This window comes from Onthophagus taurus, chromosome 2 (assembly GCF_036711975.1).
Source record: "Onthophagus taurus isolate NC chromosome 2, IU_Otau_3.0, whole genome shotgun sequence".
Classification (NCBI taxonomy): domain Eukaryota; kingdom Metazoa; phylum Arthropoda; class Insecta; order Coleoptera; family Scarabaeidae; genus Onthophagus; species Onthophagus taurus.
The window spans coordinates 22,147,396-22,165,175 of record NC_091967.1 but is presented as its reverse complement, the minus strand read 5'-3'; the positions used below and the strand labels follow the sequence as shown (position 1 = coordinate 22,165,175).

General features: G+C 33.8%; 1 protein-coding gene across 1 annotated transcript; it reads right to left on the bottom strand.

Moving 5' to 3' along the window:
- Positions 1-1,159: 1,159 nt before the first annotated feature.
- LOC111413411 (uncharacterized) lies at positions 1,160-16,213 on the bottom strand. The gene is made up of 6 exons (XM_023044374.2): positions 15,921-16,213; positions 14,896-15,110; positions 2,469-2,604; positions 2,074-2,207; positions 1,682-1,907; positions 1,160-1,529 (listed from the first exon to the last, which is right to left on the bottom strand). The coding sequence occupies exons 1-6, from the start codon at positions 15,991-15,993 to the stop codon at positions 1,450-1,452; spliced, it is 864 nt and encodes a 287-aa protein (XP_022900142.1). The 5' UTR covers positions 15,994-16,213; the 3' UTR covers positions 1,160-1,449.
- Between the last annotated feature and the right edge of the window lie 1,567 nt (positions 16,214-17,780).

The window sequence follows — 17,780 nt, the reverse complement described above, 5'->3', positions numbered from 1 at the left end:
TAAAATGTTTTAAAGATGAAAAAAACGATTTTTTTCTGGAACTTTGAAGACCTTCATCTCGAAAACGGTGCTATTTTGAATAAGGCTATTTTGGTCATTATTTGACACGTAGTATCTCCAGTTAAAATATTTCCCATTATTAATGAAACATCCTACATATATAGTTGTTGCTCGAAAAGGTTGCGTCACATTCTGTCTTATTTTATCTACTTCAACCCCATTTTCCACTAAAGCCATAACAGTTCCATCTGCTTTTTTTTCAATCTCTGTTTTATTTTTTATCTATGTATTAGGAACAAAAATTTTTACTTTAAAGCACATGTAAAATCATGTAACAGTAGTATAGATTCGCCGATTCTAGAACCTCCTCCTCGAATCTGCGTTCTAGGAGGAGGTTCTTGAATCGGCAAATTTTTTGGAGGTCAGAGGAGCTTCGATGAGGAGAGGAGGTTCTTGAATCGGCGATTCTTTTAGGGGTCGGAGGAGATTCGATGAGGAGAGGAGGAGGTCAATTAACTTGAGAAGGTCATGTTATTTTGACGAAATTATTAAAAATTTATCTTTATTTATTTATTTAGGTCATGTTATTTTGAGAAAGTTATTAAAAATTTATCTTTATATGTAACTTGTTTATCTAAATGAAAACAATGACTATGCTTATCCTTCGACGTTTCTCAATGAACTGTTAGAACATGTCTTCGTTATATGTTTTAACTTATATTTAACTTTAATATTTACAACTTTTCTAACCTTGTATATCATATTTTAATTCATAAAAAGAAACTCTCATCTATTTCTAAACTGATTTCTCTTGTACCCTGTGGGAAATGCGAATTGTATTAAAGGGTTTTGTAACAATAGGCAATGGATGGTGAAATTCACCGAGATTTGACACCCGTAATTAATCATCACTATTATAACGAAAATTCAATTTTCCATTTCATTGTGCCATCGCATTGAAACCCACCACCACATAGCTATGGTACGTAACCGAAATGTATTACGTCGATATAGAGTCGAATGGAAAAATGATGAGACGCCTTTTGTGATAAATTACTTCAGCAGCTATAATCGAAGTAACAAAACGACGTTGTCCTCTTTTTCTTTGCTTTCCTTATAAAAAGGACGGAGGAAGTGTATGAATAAAAACTCTTTGGGGTTGTAACAAAATATTTATATTGAAAATCGATACAACATAAGCATTTACAATTACTCGCCTTTTTAAAGAAAATTTCGTCGTAGAATATAACAAGCGTAAAAGCATAAAATTTTTGTACACGCCAATAACACACTGACTTCCGCACTATACCGTGTGTAATAATAAACTTTACACAACATGTTACAAAATATAATATTTTTTATCGCCGCTAATAACTATATAATTTATATACAATGTACGTTGATGTTGAGTCTTCACATTTTCTTTTCCATTTATTTTTATTCTTTCATTCACGATAAAAATTTTAGGACAGAATATGTTGTTAAAATAAATAACATTGATTGTCTTTGAATTTGAGCACTACCTTTTACTGAAACAAGATACAAACAATTACTGTTATGTTATACAATAAATAAAAATTCTAAAAAGTTAATTTTTGGTCACAAAACATTTAGAGGCTCTTTAGAATTTTTTATTGACTACTTTATAATATTATATAAAATAGAATTCACTTTGATGTACCTAATACAAGAGCTTCTCTGATTCCTTTCAGTGGTAAACTATGGACGACACTTTCCATATCACCTTTCCATAAAACTGGTGACACGGAAGCCACGCACTTGACTCTCATGGCACCGGCAACGAAGTGTGATCCGTGCAAAACAAACCTGAGACCCACGATGGTCGAGACGAGTCCATGAGCGTGAACAAACGGCGGATACTGGATCAGGTTATCCGGAGATGCGACCTGTAATTGTAATAGACCTTTGTGTTCGCGTGCACGTGCATTATCGATCTTTGACCTTTCACCCCCTTTTGCCAGCTCACCACCCGCGTTGACGGGGACAACGCTCTATTAAATTGCCAAACCGTACTACTTGTACAAACTAACTTGTAACTGTTCGCTCACTCACCTCTATGTCATTGACGTACCAATGAATCTCTGATGCTGGATGACTCTTACCGGAAGTGCAATTTAAATCGATCTCTTCCCCCAATGGATAATTTAGTTCCATTCCAGTTATTATCGGATCTTCTTCAGGAAGAGCTACGGAAATTAAACATTTTTAAAAATTTATTAACTCTTGTAACAAATTCGTTTTGATGAAAACATATAAGAGACGAAATTAGTTTCATTACTGATTTGAGTTACAACGGACATAAGGGGTATCGGTGTTTGATCGTGGAAAACACGTAATCATGGGTCTGACCGCACATTTTCTCCGTCAATTAGCGTTCGGTTTGGTTGGCAAACTTTTAACCAGGGATCGCCACCGAACATTTACTCCGTCTAAATGGATCAACTTACAAACGACTTCCATCAGCGCTTCGCTTTGGGCCGATGAAAAGGACGGCGCCTCCGCCGAAACTTCGCAACGGAACATGCCGCTCGTCTTTAAATTTACCGACCTTAATACCACCCTATTTCTTGTTGATAAACTAATCTAAAAAAAAACATTTAAAAATCAATTAAATTTATTCAAAAAAGTTGGTTGCATTAATATAATGAAATTTATCGTTATTTATGGTCGAGATTATAAAAACTCAATCATTGCATTGGTACAGATGAAAACACGAATGAGATTCATACAAAATAGGTTTTTCTCCAAGTACATTTTATAGATTCTTCGAGATTGTGACAGTAAAATAATATATTTTTCGACTAATTCCATAACATGAAAGGAATATTTTAAGTATATTAATACTTGTGAGTTTGAAGAAAATAAAATTTATTTTAATGAATCAACAGTAAAGTTTCTCAATAATAATATTTTGGTGAGTAATAAGTACGATTCGCAATTTAATATAATTTTAAGGTAAATGAAGATAAATCATGGATTAGCTATATATGTACAACATTGAATAAAGCACTCAAAGGAGTGCTTAATGAAATCGTCAGGTGTACGAGAAAGATCACATACAACCGTTCAGTTTAGCAAGAAGCAAGGGAAGGTGTGAAAAAACGATACCAGAAACTTGTGCAGAATGTGGAAGGCTGTTGACTGACAATTATACGGAAAACCAGAAGCAGTTCTTGATGTAGTCAAAAAGAAAAAAAATCGAGAGTATCAAATAACTCAAAAACATACCAGAAGTATGGAAGGACTACAACACAGTAAGATTTAAAGAACGGTAAAAGAAAGAAGAAGATAATGAAGAACGGATAGAGACTCGAGAGAAAGTACGGTGGCTGAAAACAATATACCAGCAGGCGTGGAATAGCAGGCTTGGAATACTGAAACAATACCCCTAGGTTGGGAGAAGAACATAATTTTCCCAATAAAAAGGAAAAACAACTAGCTGCGAAAATCAACTAGAGTAAAATCAACAGAGCAGTATGTTTGACGCCGTTGGGAATAGAAAAATACATATATCTAGGAGCAGTGATTAGTAATGCTGATAAAATGTACACAACAGAAGTAGGAAGTGATAAATACTTGTCGACACAAAAGTGTCATAGAGGAATTAAGCTTGAGAGTTCTAGTAGAAGAGAAACAACTGAAACGGAGTGGTCACTAAGTTCGAATAGCCGAGGAAAGAATACCATAGACAATATTCAATATGTCACAAGAAGAAAGAAGAAGACGAGATAAACCAAGAATCCAGTGGAAAACGGTAGTAAGAGAGTGGCGTTGAAAAGGGGAAATAATATTGCCAAAGTACAAAGACTGGATCCGAGGCCCAATAGCGTGAGGTATAATGAAGATAAGAGGAAGAAGAAGAAGGCCGTTCAGTTTATTTTAGTTATTACAGAAATGGTCTACAACCACAATTAAAGGCATTGTAAACAAGTGGACTTTGTTATCATTATTTCACTTGTCATAACTTAGGACCTCTAATTTTCGGTAAATTCCTATCGATAAAACATCTAAATAAGCCAAAAACTATGGAAATCTTGTCGGTTTATTGGATTTAGCTGAAATACTGTCCTTTTGTCAAATGGCAAACTGTGTTTGAGCACTATATTCGTTGGTATCTTGATCTATGTTGCTGTTACCCATAAAAAAACATAGTTGTGATCGTTGCTACAGGTTTTTCAATACAACATGTCAACAACTGTAATTCATCCTTCCATCTAGAACGGGCACAAATGACTATGGTGGATATTATCAATACAGCTTGCTTACCATCAGGCGTCTTGTAGGAAACACACAGTTGATGCATCACAATATTAAGATAACCACAGATTTTACCACAGGAAAATAATAATGATGATCTAGTTTCCACAGAGTTCCTCAGTTTCAATATGTATGAAAACCACCATAATTGGTAAATTCTTTAATTCAAAATCTTATTCCCCTTCTGAATATTAATTGTTCTCGGATTGTCTTTAGATAAGGTATAGTAAAACAAATGGTTTTGAATTCAAAATTGGTCTTTTATAATTCAAGTCCGGAAACGAAATGTAACAATGTTTTACGTTAAATGTTTTCAAATAATTGACGTTAATGCAAAAAATTTGCAAATCATTACAATTAAGCCATCTTTCTAACCAATGTTGTACAATTCAAGCTCAAATCTATATATTTTCAACACATGCGCCGTTTTACAGTAAACGACCCCGGGTTTACGATTAATACTATAGAAACCCATTAATACATTGCAACGTCTTGACGCAAGTGACCTGGACTGAACTCACAATCAGTACAGAGAATGTAAACTTTTTTCTGATTCAGTTGATATATAATGTAAGTTAAAATAAAAAACAATACTTTTTCTCGTCACGCTATTTAATGTCTAACCGGTTTCGGCTTACGCCATCATCAGATTGCGTCAAGTGATCAGAAAAAGTATTGTTTTTTATTTTAACTTACATTATATAAAATAATTGGTCGACATGCATCAAACCCCCTCATCTAATTAATAAGTCCATATAGTTTACAACCAAACCGCTGCGATTGATATCACACCGATACAAAATTGGACCTTAATAAAGAACAAAGAAACTAAATCAAGAACAAAGATTGTAGGATATTGCTTGATTCATAGTTGGATGTTTTTTAGAATACTTGCACAATGCAAAAATGTAACTGTAATTTTTTGCATTCCTTAATAATTTAAATTGCACAATAAATACTTGTTATATCATAACTTAAAAGACATTTTTAATTTATTATGTGAGGCATATTAATTTATTATTACGTCAATATTATTATTTCCAAAATATGAAGAAAGCGATATACGTATAATCTATAATAAACTTCAGATACGATTAGTGAAGCGTAGAGTGTATTGAAAAGAAGAGGAGAACAGAGAATAAGAGTGTTATAAATTTCCTGTAGTGAAAGTTTCAATATTGATGCCGATGCGCAGTATGTATAGTGGATGACACTGATCGATCCGCCGTCCCATTAGCATTTTTCAGTTTATACTACTTATGTATGAGCGTGGTAAAACTTTTATCGGAAAAAGGAAATATTTCATGACTCTGCTGACTTTGGGACGTCTAACCAAAACGTATTACGGCTTCAATGATCGACTTTGGATAAACGAAAAAAGTACAATCTGCCACGAACAATTAATATTTAGAAAAAGTGCCTGATGAAAATTTCTGTTCCACCGTTCTTTCAGTTCTATAGCTAGAACACGCAGTCTACATAGATGATATATAGATATAATAATCACCTGCAATGATGATGTTTCAGTGAATTATTTATGTACATATATATATGTATACAGATACTTGTACATGGTTATGGAGGTAAATTTTTTTGTAAATGGTTATGGAGGATTGTAAAACGAACTCTTTGATTCACCAGATTTTATTATGGGATTTGAACGAGTCTATGTTGGACATGTATCCGCGTAAGTAGCTTCTACTATGGTTATCACCTTCCCAAAAGAATGGATGCATACGCATCACTGCAGACCTGCATAATTCTCTGTCCTCAGATTGAGATGATGATAAACGCTATAGACTTATAGCTACTTTATTTTCAGTTGTTGCAGATAAACTCTTTCTGTTCCGCTTAGATGCTTAGGAATATACGGACTAACCAATAACCATAACATACAGAAGTCATGCTGATACGACATCACGTTGATTTCAGTTTACATTCCAGGAAAGTGTTCTGGCATCACATCTGAAATAACTAAACCGTTTAGTAAAAAGGAATGATGATTGCTACACCATCAACCTTCTCGAAAGCTTAACATTTGAATGATTATGTATTGTTTAGGTTCGGAAGATTCTGTAGATTAAGCTCTGACAATGAGGTGTAAAAGTTTGGCAAACTTCATACCTAATCTTGGTAAGCATAATGGTACTTCCTTTCGACGTCCTTCATATAAATCTGTCTTCCTTCATATTCATTGAAAGTCTTAAAAAAGTGATGTGATTTTAATAATTGATATCTGTCACTTTCTGCTTTATCAGAAAGGCGTGGAAATTTAAGAGTAATCGTTCCTCGTTTCCGGCATTTATCGTGATCTTGCGAAGTGTCAGATTTATTCAGTTCCGAAAAGAATCTGTTGCCAAAATTTAATTCATTCACCACGCGTTCACTTTACAATAACTCTCGGATTATCCACCAGGTGGTAAAGTTACGTCTGGAAGAATAACAAATCTGTGGACGAAACTAAATCTTCATATGCAGAGTACTATCATTGTGTCTTTCATCGAGAAGCATTGGTTACCAAAAGAATTTATGTGGAATTAACAGAGATCTTGGTTTAACGAAAATAATAAACTTTATGAAAAGTAGGGCGTTATACACGATTTTTTGCACAACTATGCAAAGAAATAGAAGGTGATCCTAATGCATACAAATGTAAGGTGGCTCTCGAAGCGAAAGCACTGCGTCGATTTTAGAAATTGCTTAACGAAATAAAACTGTTCCAAATGGTAGAAAATGTTTTTGAAAAAGTGTAAGTAATTTAAGATTTTTAATCAAAGTGGCCATATTTTAATCATCTAAGGCCCACTTTTACCACCTATTGATAAATTTATCCGATAGATAAATCCAGCTCTTAGCCAATGAGAGTGCTTAAAACCGCCGTAACCATGGCAACTATCCTCTAGATAGTTTATCAGGAGGATGGTAAAAGTGGGCCTAAATGATGTGAATATAAAATTATAAGTCGTAAACGAAAATTGTTTCCAGGTTGTAAATAAAATTGAAGCAATTATTTTGAAACTAGAGGTATGGGAGAATCGACGCAAAAGTGGAAATATGGAATCATTTAAAAATTTTTTGAAATGTCTGACGATACACTTCCAAAGGAGGAAGCTCGAATTCATGATGAGTTACATGAATTCATGGATTTGGAACACAAAGAAGAATGGTACATTTCAAATCGCATTCAATAAGAGAACCCTGTTCGACTTGTAGGATACAATTTGCAGAACATTCTATTTCCAACCATATACCTGTGTGATAAATATTTTTGATCGCTGCTTAAGAAAAAAAAATAAGTACGAAACAGACTTTTTAAATTTGATTGATGCTGAGTTATGTGTAAAATTGTCGAAAAATATAACTCGCACTCGCACTAAATTCGTTTTTTATCCTACGTTAAAAGATTAGAACAAAATATAAACTTGTTTATGTCCAAAACCGATGTTTTTTAGTCGGTCCGTGCTCAACGGTTCATGACAAACACTAACGTAGGGGTCCACGGATAAAATTAATTGATAATCGCTGACCTTTACAATCTGTACAGAGATTACTAACTGCTATACACGCTACGTACAGGAATTTGACACACAATTGGATCGCGTTACTGGAGCTTTTAAATATTTTCGAGAACAAAAATTAATACTAGTAGGTACATTTGTATCAAAAAATAAGGCTCCGATTTCTATGGCTAGTATACATCACACGATACAAATATGTACGTAAAAACCAAAAACTGTTTTATAATAATATAAAAGACAGTGTCAATATGCTCGATCAAAACGCAATAATGGCCGATGGCGATTTTATTCTATTTATAGATAATTGGACAACAAATGTTTATGAAACAACTAGCTAAAGAGGTGCTGATGCCTCATATGGAGTGCTGTGCAAAAAATCTACAGAATTCTATTTGTTCATCAGGCTAGAATCATCATGATAGTTTTTGAGAAAAACATCTGAAAATGAACAAAAAAGAATTTAAGAAAATGCAATTAGAAATGTGACCAGGGCTGAAACTTAAGCGACGACTTTTTCTACAAAAACTGGGAAAGATGGAGTCTGAAATTATAAAGGGAATATCTTCGTTCCTAATGGTTCTACGAAAAGAAGTTAAATAATAAACTGAAGAGACATAACTTTAGATATAAACATTTTTACACCGTACGTCATGAATCATGATGTAGTACGTCTCTTAGGACGGCTAAACTCGAATTTTTTGACGTCTCAGTCTACTAATAAGAGTGTTCTAAATGTTAATCAACAGCCTGAACCATCTAACGCTACCCAAATCAATCAAACATCGCCTTCAGCAAATAATTTAGAATAAATAGTTCATAAAATGACAGAAAAATTGGACAAAAGGCCAAATCTATTAACCTGTGTAGTCTCCTAAATGCACATCCAATAATATCACAATTGAAGTCTGGAACTCCAAGGAACTGATGAAATTCAGCTTATCTATGAAGTCCATATGACAAACAAGAGCTTCTTTAAAATGCCAAATTACTCGGATTATGTCATAGAACATTCCTTGGGCAAAGCTCGGGGAATTGCTCTTATTAAAAAGTAATAACATCTTGAAAGTGAAAAAATTCTCAGTGAAGTCAGAGAAAACAGCACAGTGGCAATACGCTGTTTGCGGATGAAATACAATAGGCTGGCAATAAGGCAAAAGAAGCCAGTAATGAAAATAATAAATGCAGATCAATAAAATTAAAAGTGACCTGCTATCAATGCGGACAACGTCACTTGTCTCGTTTATGTAGTCACCCTGGTGTGTAGCAACACCAGGATCAACAAGAGCAACCTCTTCGATGCCTCGACAGGGATACTACACGGATTAGGAAGAACTTTTGAGGGAGACGGAGTGAATTAGTGCAAAAAATAGAAATTTCCACCTATATCAAAAAAATAGTTCTTATAGCCGAAATAACAAGAAAAATTTTCTGATAAACAAGGGGTTAATGTCATATCAGTTAACAATATGATGGCATGGAAGGACAAAACACCCTTAAACATGTATATGATAATAATCGCTACATCGCACATCGAAAATCAGAAAATATATAAAATAACTCAAATTTAGAAATTAATTCCCCAGTGTAGAATATGTCAAGCTTTTGGGCACACGCAAAGAATCTGTCAAAACTAAAATGTATGAATCGTAGAGAAGACAAAAACTCAACAAGAGAAGTAATGAATAAAAAATAAATAGGAAAAGTGCATACGTAATATAAAAAATAGTACAGGGAAAATAACTGCTATAAGAGCAAGTAATAAAATACGTAAATACACAGGGTGAGATTATCAATTGAACATTACAACGAATACTCAATAAAATCACCCAAATGGAAAAGTACTTCCAGAATATGAACCAGAAAATTAAAAACTTGAAGGGAATACAAAAATGTAAGAAATTAAAATGTTTAATTCACTTAATCTTATGGTTGGGAATGTAAAGGATTGCTTAAGCAAATAAGATGTGTGCTTGATATCGGAAACGCATTTTACCAAACAATCATTTATCAAACTTAAAGGATATAAGGTTTACTTCACACTCACCCAGAAAACGTAGCAAAAGGGAGTGGTCCAGTAATAATTAAAAAAAATATTCATCATTTTGAAGATGCTAACACTGAAGCAAAAGGTATTCAAGTCACAGCTATAACTATCCAAAATGTAACTATCAAAATCAAAAACGGTAATATAGCTGTGGTCAGTTTATAAAGAGTCCTATAAAACATAATGTCAATTGCTCAGTGCGGCAAAACACGCCGGAGAATTGAGGAGAAATCTAAATATCAACAACTATCCTAAAGATATCCAAGAACTGACATCAAAAAAAGGCGAGGAAAAATTGGTGGTTCAACCTCACATTACCATACAGAAGTGAACAATCTTTACTGAACATTAAATTAAACAGTATTGAGCAATATTAGCTGCAAACGAAAATAGACCAGTCGGTTATCCAGCTGAAATCCAGCTCCATGTTTCGACTTTATAACCGGCCGCGAGTTTTCGAGAAAAGCAATAAATAAAACAACTAACCAAGTGCTTCATTCTAACTACAATATGTTTCACAACTGTGGTTAGTGATTACCGGGGAAATCACTTAACTATTCAACTAGAGGTGTTAACCGATACTTGTACCTGTTACTTTGGAACAATTATTTGTATGATGTTCCTTGCAATAGTTACTAAACTTAAAAAATAATAAGTACAAAATTAACTAGTTTTATAAACTTTATCGATTCCTTCTCAACGTTACTTGTTATTCAGTATGAGTAGGAACAACAAAGTTTTAATATACCGGGTGTGTAGGGAGGAACGGAGTGTATTTTACGCTTGAAAATAATATAAAAAAATCATATGTTGTTATTCGATTTTTCTTTGTTTTTAATTGATTGTAATTAAACATTTAAAGTTAATTTCACATTTTCATTTGCATTCCAAGTACGTATTCAAATTTAGAATATACAGATAAGTTATTTATATATGGTTTTTGTAACGGTTTCCAAATCGCAGACATCCTAATAAAAACGTTTTTATTAGGGTTTTCAATAAACTGCACGAGACCGGTACTCTTCCTAGCGTTAAAATAACATCTGAACGAGCTACTCGTCAATGCTTAAATGAAGTAGAAAATATTTTGGATCTAGTAGAAGAAGATGCAACGACTAGCTCACGAGGAATTGCTGTTCAATTACACATTCCACAAAAGAGAGTAATAAACACACTCCACGAGTAATGCTTATATCCATACTATTTAGGAAAGGTACAACATCTGCTGCCAGAAAATTATGTTAAACGAGCCGAATTTTGTCGGTGGATAAATAATGATCATCGTGTTGTATCGCTTATTCTTTTCACGGATGAAGCAACATTTACCCGTGACAGCCTATATAATACTCGTAATAGTCACGTATGGTCGGATGAAAATCCCCATGCAACAATCGAAAACAACTTTCACACAAATTTTCGGTAAATCTGTGGTATGGTATATACTGGGTGTTTTTGTAAGCCCCTTTCGTAAGTTCTCTCTGGCTTAAAAAACATCCTGTATATATTTTTTGTAACAACTATTACCAATTAAACTGGTACTGGTACTTAAAAACAAATTATCATTATGAAGTTTTTTGTACCGAAGTCGTTTTAATTAATTATTCTCCTATGTTGTTTTTATTTCTGTAGAAATTCGTATGATACGCTTACAAAATTTAAAATTTATTGCTCGGAACTGAACTGAAAATCGAAAAAAAAAACATTATTTTTGTTGGAATATTTTTTATCGAAATTGAATCGAAAAAAACAATATTTTGAAGGTGGGTTTAACCTGGTTTGATCTGGTATAACGGTAACAGTCTACTGTACTCAAACTAGTATTACATAGAGGTACAGATTAAGTATCGAATACCTTGTACACTGTTGTATAACGGTTGGAGCAGAGGAACAGTTGTAACAGATATTTGCACCTATTACTTTTTAAGAGCAGAAATATATTGTACCTGTTCCCTAAACATACTAGTAACATCTCTATATGCAACATCCTATCGGCCAATATCACTACTGGAGATAATGTCCAAACAAGCGACAAAGATCATACCATCGAAAAGGGACTAAAAGAAAAAAAGGTTTGCTTAGCGATATTTCTGTATAAAGCGCAAGCCTCCGACAATGTATGGCATGAGCGATTGAATCATAAGATTGAAGTTTCTGTCCAATATTCAAATATCTTAGAATTTTATTTATCTGGACGCAAGCTGGTGTGCAACAGGGTAGTGTATTAGGGCTGGTCCTTTATCTCTTATAAAGAGCAACCTTTCCTACATTTGATGAAAATGTAGTAACCACATTTACAGGCAACCCCGCAATTCGAACCAGTGGAAACAACAACAGTAATACAATCGAAAACTCATAAGAAGTGGCGTATTAAATTAAATAATAACAAGGCAGTATATAGTCTGTAGTCTCTGAAGTTGAGACATGATGAGGTTGTGAAAGCTTTTAAAAAATTTAAGCCAAAAACTGCGACAGGTCTAGATGGTATCGCGGCATATAAAAAAAGAACGCGTGTAAAGTTGGCCATAGATTTCAAACTTTCGCAAAATTCGGCCAGTTCGGGGTTTTTAATCGATCTAATTTCAACGGCATCGTATTCCTGGTGGCCTCTTGCTTCAGATTCGAAAAGAAAATTTTCCTAACTATTTAAGAAAATCGATTTTTCCGGAATATAAGAAATGGTTAGGAAAATTTTCATTTCGAATCTAAAGCAAGAGGCCACCAGGGATACGATGCCGTTGAAATTAGATCAATTAAAAACTCCGAACGGGCCGAATTTTGCGAAAGTTTGAAGAAAATCGATTTTCCCGGACTATAGGAAATGGTTAGGAAGATTTTCTTTTGGAATTTGAAACAAAAGGTGACCATGAATACGATGCCGTTGAAATTAGATCGATTAAATACCCCGATCACGCATTTTTTTTCAGTTTAAAATCTATGGCCAACTTCACACGCGTAAAAAAAGACTGTGCTCCTGCATTATTACAGCCTTCGCAGCATATTTTCAATTTAATAATCAAGAATGCCGAGTACCCAAAGATCTAAAAGTTGAGCAGAGTTTGCCCTGTTTTTAAGAAAGGTGATAAATGCTATCGGCTTACGGATTTTGCAGAGGCAAATCCACAGCAATCATCACGCATGGAATGCACTAGATTGTCGAAGGCAGGTGGATCTGACACATACTTTCCAAAAGCCTACAGGCTTTTGATTGCTTGGACCATGGTTTGTTGATTGAAAAGATGGAGAGGTTGGGATGTGATCACTTTCTCATACGAGTTCTGGTATCTTATGTATGCGATCATTGAGTTAAGTGGTATGAAGTCAATGCAAATATATGTTACTAATGGCATACACCAGGGATCCATACTAGGCCCTTTGCTGTTCAACATCTCTATAAATAATTTACCGACGATTTACAATACGAATTCACTCATATACACAGACGACCTGAAACTGTTAGGGACTATTGGTTATAAGCAGCATTGTGAATTATTCCAGTTAGATTTAGACAGACTTCATTTGTAGTGTTGCGAGAACAAATTACCCTTATATACTGCCAAATGCCAGGTAATTACATACAGCCAGAAACGTAACATCACACTTTTGATTATGTGTTTTTACTCAATAGTGAAAGATCTTGCAGTGCAGTTTGATGGTTGTTTGTCCTTTAATGATAATATTGACAGAACATCGGCTGGTGCCCTTAGAACGCTAGGGTTTATCGCAAGAAATAGTTTGGAGTTTACTGATTTAAAAACAATGATAGATCTGCTAGTGCGTAGCAAACTTGAATTTTGCTGCATTGTGTGGACCCCGTCTTATTTGACGCCTTTTGCCACCATCGAGAAAGTTCAGACAAAATTCGTTAGATTTATCCACTACTTCGATTTTAGTTATTATCCACCTAGAGGAGAATTGAATTACGTACATCTACTACGACGTTATGGCCTCCACAGTCTTGAGGATCAAAGAAGATTGCTGTTTGCTGGGTTTGTGCGGGATGTGTTGTCGGATGTGCTGGTTGCATCGGAAGTCTTGGCTCAATTGAATGTGAGAGTGCCGCGGATCAGTGCGCGTGTTTGTAGTGCCTTTATGCTGAATCATGAATTTAGTCGAGTGAAACTCTTTTTTAATTTTTATTTCCATTTTATTTGTTTGTTTTTTTATTAGAATTATCTGTTTATTGTAACATTATTTCTTTATTGGATTGTAATGCGTTGGGATAAAGATTATTATTATTATATATTTATGAACAAGTAGTCTCCTACGAAAATACAGCTAAATATCATGGCATGACCCTTAACACTAAGCCCAGGTGGAAATCATATATCAAGAAAAAACATTAAAAATTCAGACTTAAGCACAAGAAAATTTACTGGCTATTGGGCAGACGATTAGCATCCTGAAACAGTCTGGGCTTATGGTATTCAACTCTGAGGTTGTATTAGTCAAATCAATCGAAATATCGTGGAAAGGATTCAGAATATAGTACTTAGACGAATTGTTAGCGTCCCACAGTAAATTCAAAATGACAATCTACACAAGGACCTAATAGTGGAAACTGTCGACAACGTTATCAAAGACTCGGACACGCGAACAGAGGCTACATCAGCAGATAAACGTTGAGCTTCTCCAGGTCCTAGATAACAATGGCTTAGTTAGAAGATTGAAAAGAGTGAAACCATTTGAACTGGTATAGTGAAAGTGAGAAAAACCTAGTACACATGAAAGCAATGTTAGATTAATTTACTAGACTGCTGCAATGTCATTTTATAATTCTTTTTGTTAGTTCTAATCGCGATTAAGTTTAGATTAAATAGCACTTTACTACAATTTGATATGTCTTTAAGTTTTTAATGTACAATTATTTCTATAATTCTTTTTCTGTCGCACTAGGCACAATCTAACGTTAAAGATAAATCGTGGTTAAAACGTAAACAAATTTCTTTTTCACGATTATTGTGTAAATGAAATTTAACATTATTTTAACAATTAAGCCGTAAAATTCTACTTTTATAGGTGCTCCAAAAAAAATATGATATCATTGTTACTACTTACATCCACGTAAACTCCTTCAACTGGATAACTGGTGAACTCAGGTTTTGCCCTTGGGACGTACCTGTAAAATTCCTCGTGATCTTTATACCATTTTACAGCGTACAAACTGTCATTTCCCAGGTCGTAATCGCACTCCAACTGGGCCATCTCGCCGGGCACCCGATATTGCGGTACATGTATCCTGACCCATTTTATACTCCCGCTGGATGTGGCCACTGTAACGGGTAAGATACCAGCTACTACGATATAGTACAGTTTGATCTCGTGAACGCCTTTTTCCATCGGCACACATCGGTGCATTTAAATCGACCGATTTTCTTGTGCCGACTCGAAAGAAACCCCACTCTAGCAAAATAAGTGCATATTGAAACGTGAGTTAGAAAGATCTTTACGAAAGTGTTACTTAGTTGGGGTAGTAACAATATCATCGTCGAAATTATATGATATTCGTTTTTATTGAGCTTTTAAGAACTAAACTACATTCAAAAGATTCTTGAAAACATGATAATTAACTATTGTGTTATTTTTTTAATTAATAATATGTGTTGTTATTAATATAATAATGTTATTATAGTTTTAAATGTTGATATTTGCGTGATGTTTTTAAAACATGTATTAAGGTTAAATACCGGATTATGTTTCACATGAAAAGTTAATTTGGAAACAAAAAAAAAAAGATAATTATTATTCTTGACGTTGAAATATGCATTTTTCCGGTTAAGGGACGAAGAAGTTAAAGTTCACTTCGTTAACCAAGATAAATCTTTTCAGATTTCAACTTTTAAACGATATTTTATAATTATTGTTCTTGAACGAACTTAAAGTTAGTTCATTTTGATTCAATTAATTTTAGCTATTAACTAACTAATAGAGTAACATCATATTTAGCGCATCCCGGTTAAATATTCCCCAATTTTAACATGCAACCCACACGGTCTCGATGGCCAACAGGTGTTTCACGGAAATTTCTAATTTAATTCTCTCTAACTCTGCAATTAACAATAAATTTATAACTTTTAACTCACCGTTAACAAATCCCAAAAGAATCATCATTGGTTGTGTTAAAAATAAGAAAAGAATAATTGTTAATTCCCGCATTTTTGTTAAAACTCTTAAATTTTGATGAATTCATTACATTCTTAAAATAAAATTTCTAATAAAATTTGCTGGTTTAAAATAATATTATTTTTTTACCACTAAGAAACAAAAATCATCACAATATTAATACAAAACTCTCGCACTACGAGTCGTTTTTGGCGAAGGTGCTGCCGACCTCCGGAACGTTCCGACAACGGCAATAAACTGCAAAACTGAACGTTGGTCGCTACTCTCAAGTTTAGATTCTGTAGTTATACCAAAATCGGTGTGCACATGCGCCGAACAAATACTGAAAATCAAGAGATATCAGATATATCTACACATACCCAAAGTTTTTTTTTTGTATTAGAACTAAAAAATTAAAATTAATTATTCTTTAAGTCTAACGATTGTTTTCTAAAAGAATTCATGAAAATGTAATCAAAAACAACTAGGCTTCATTAAATTATTAATTTATTTCCGTGCTAAAAGGCAAATCCAAGATTGTTGTTCTTCAATTACTCAGAATAAATTACACGTTAATTGAATAAATAACGAGACAGTCTCAACTTGTTTCTAAGCGACCTTTTCTCTTTTGTCTGTAGTAAATGAGGGATTGTAAATCGATGTCCGATTGATTTAGAGTCGCGCTTTAAGTGGAAATACTTGCTGACCGCGTTTATGGTGTTGAAAACCAGGTTCCAGGTCGAATCGTGAAGTGGTATCCTGTTCAAGAGAAGGTACTTTAACTAGATCGTGACGTAGAAATCGGATAGACTATTAAGGGCAAGGCGAAACTCAAGTGTAATGTTGTGGTCGTGCATAACCACCCAATAATGATTAGTCCACGTTGATACTTAAGGTCTCTATATTAAATTTTGAGACTACCCTATATACGAGTAGGGAATAAATTAAAATTAGAACTTCATGAGTAAACCGAACAAATATAATTACTTTCTATGTTATCCTTTATCAAATAAACACACTCTCGGAAGTTTAAAAAAACTTTAACTGTATTTGTATTGATTTAAAGGGCGAAAACAAAGAAGCTTTTATAATAAACTCTTATCTCTAAGAAAGCCACTGGTGGTGTGACATTCTTCCATTATTTCGAGGAATTAGAATGGATGCTGTTTAAATTCATGAACAAGTATAGTCATCACATGCAGAAGTTCCTTCCCTCTATTTATATCAATGTTAGTACTTCTTCATTATTTCATTATAAATATCACTCCGCAAAGTATTAAATTGTATTTAAATCGTTGATGTTTGAGTCTTATTTAATTTAATTTCTTATAAGTATTACAAACTTAAATAATAAATTCAATCATTTCATTCGAAAGCTCGACTTAAATTTTTGTTTCGTTTTGTCCTCGTTCGGTATGCGGAATACTTGTGGCGACTTTTCAAGACCTTTATTACTGAACACAAAATAACAAAGAACCTCCCCAAAAGTTCAATTGCCAATCTGATTCTAGAGTAACAGAAACCCAAGCTTGCAGTGATCTTTATTCTGCAAGGATTGTACGTAAACGACGGAAACCGAATAACTCTGAAGAGATGAATCAACGCCTGCGAATTTATAATTGAAGGGAATTTATACGACTTGGCTTTTGTCTCTGATATTGCAATAACCGAAACTAGCTGTACAACAAACTTATAATAAAAATTAGTTTTTGTACAAAAAAGTCTTTAAAATTGATTTTAATTAATATTTCGACACAATTCGATATTAAAAGTGTAATTGATAAAAATGTTGGAGTGGCTGTACAACATGATGCTGAATCCAATCCTTGAAAGAAATCCTG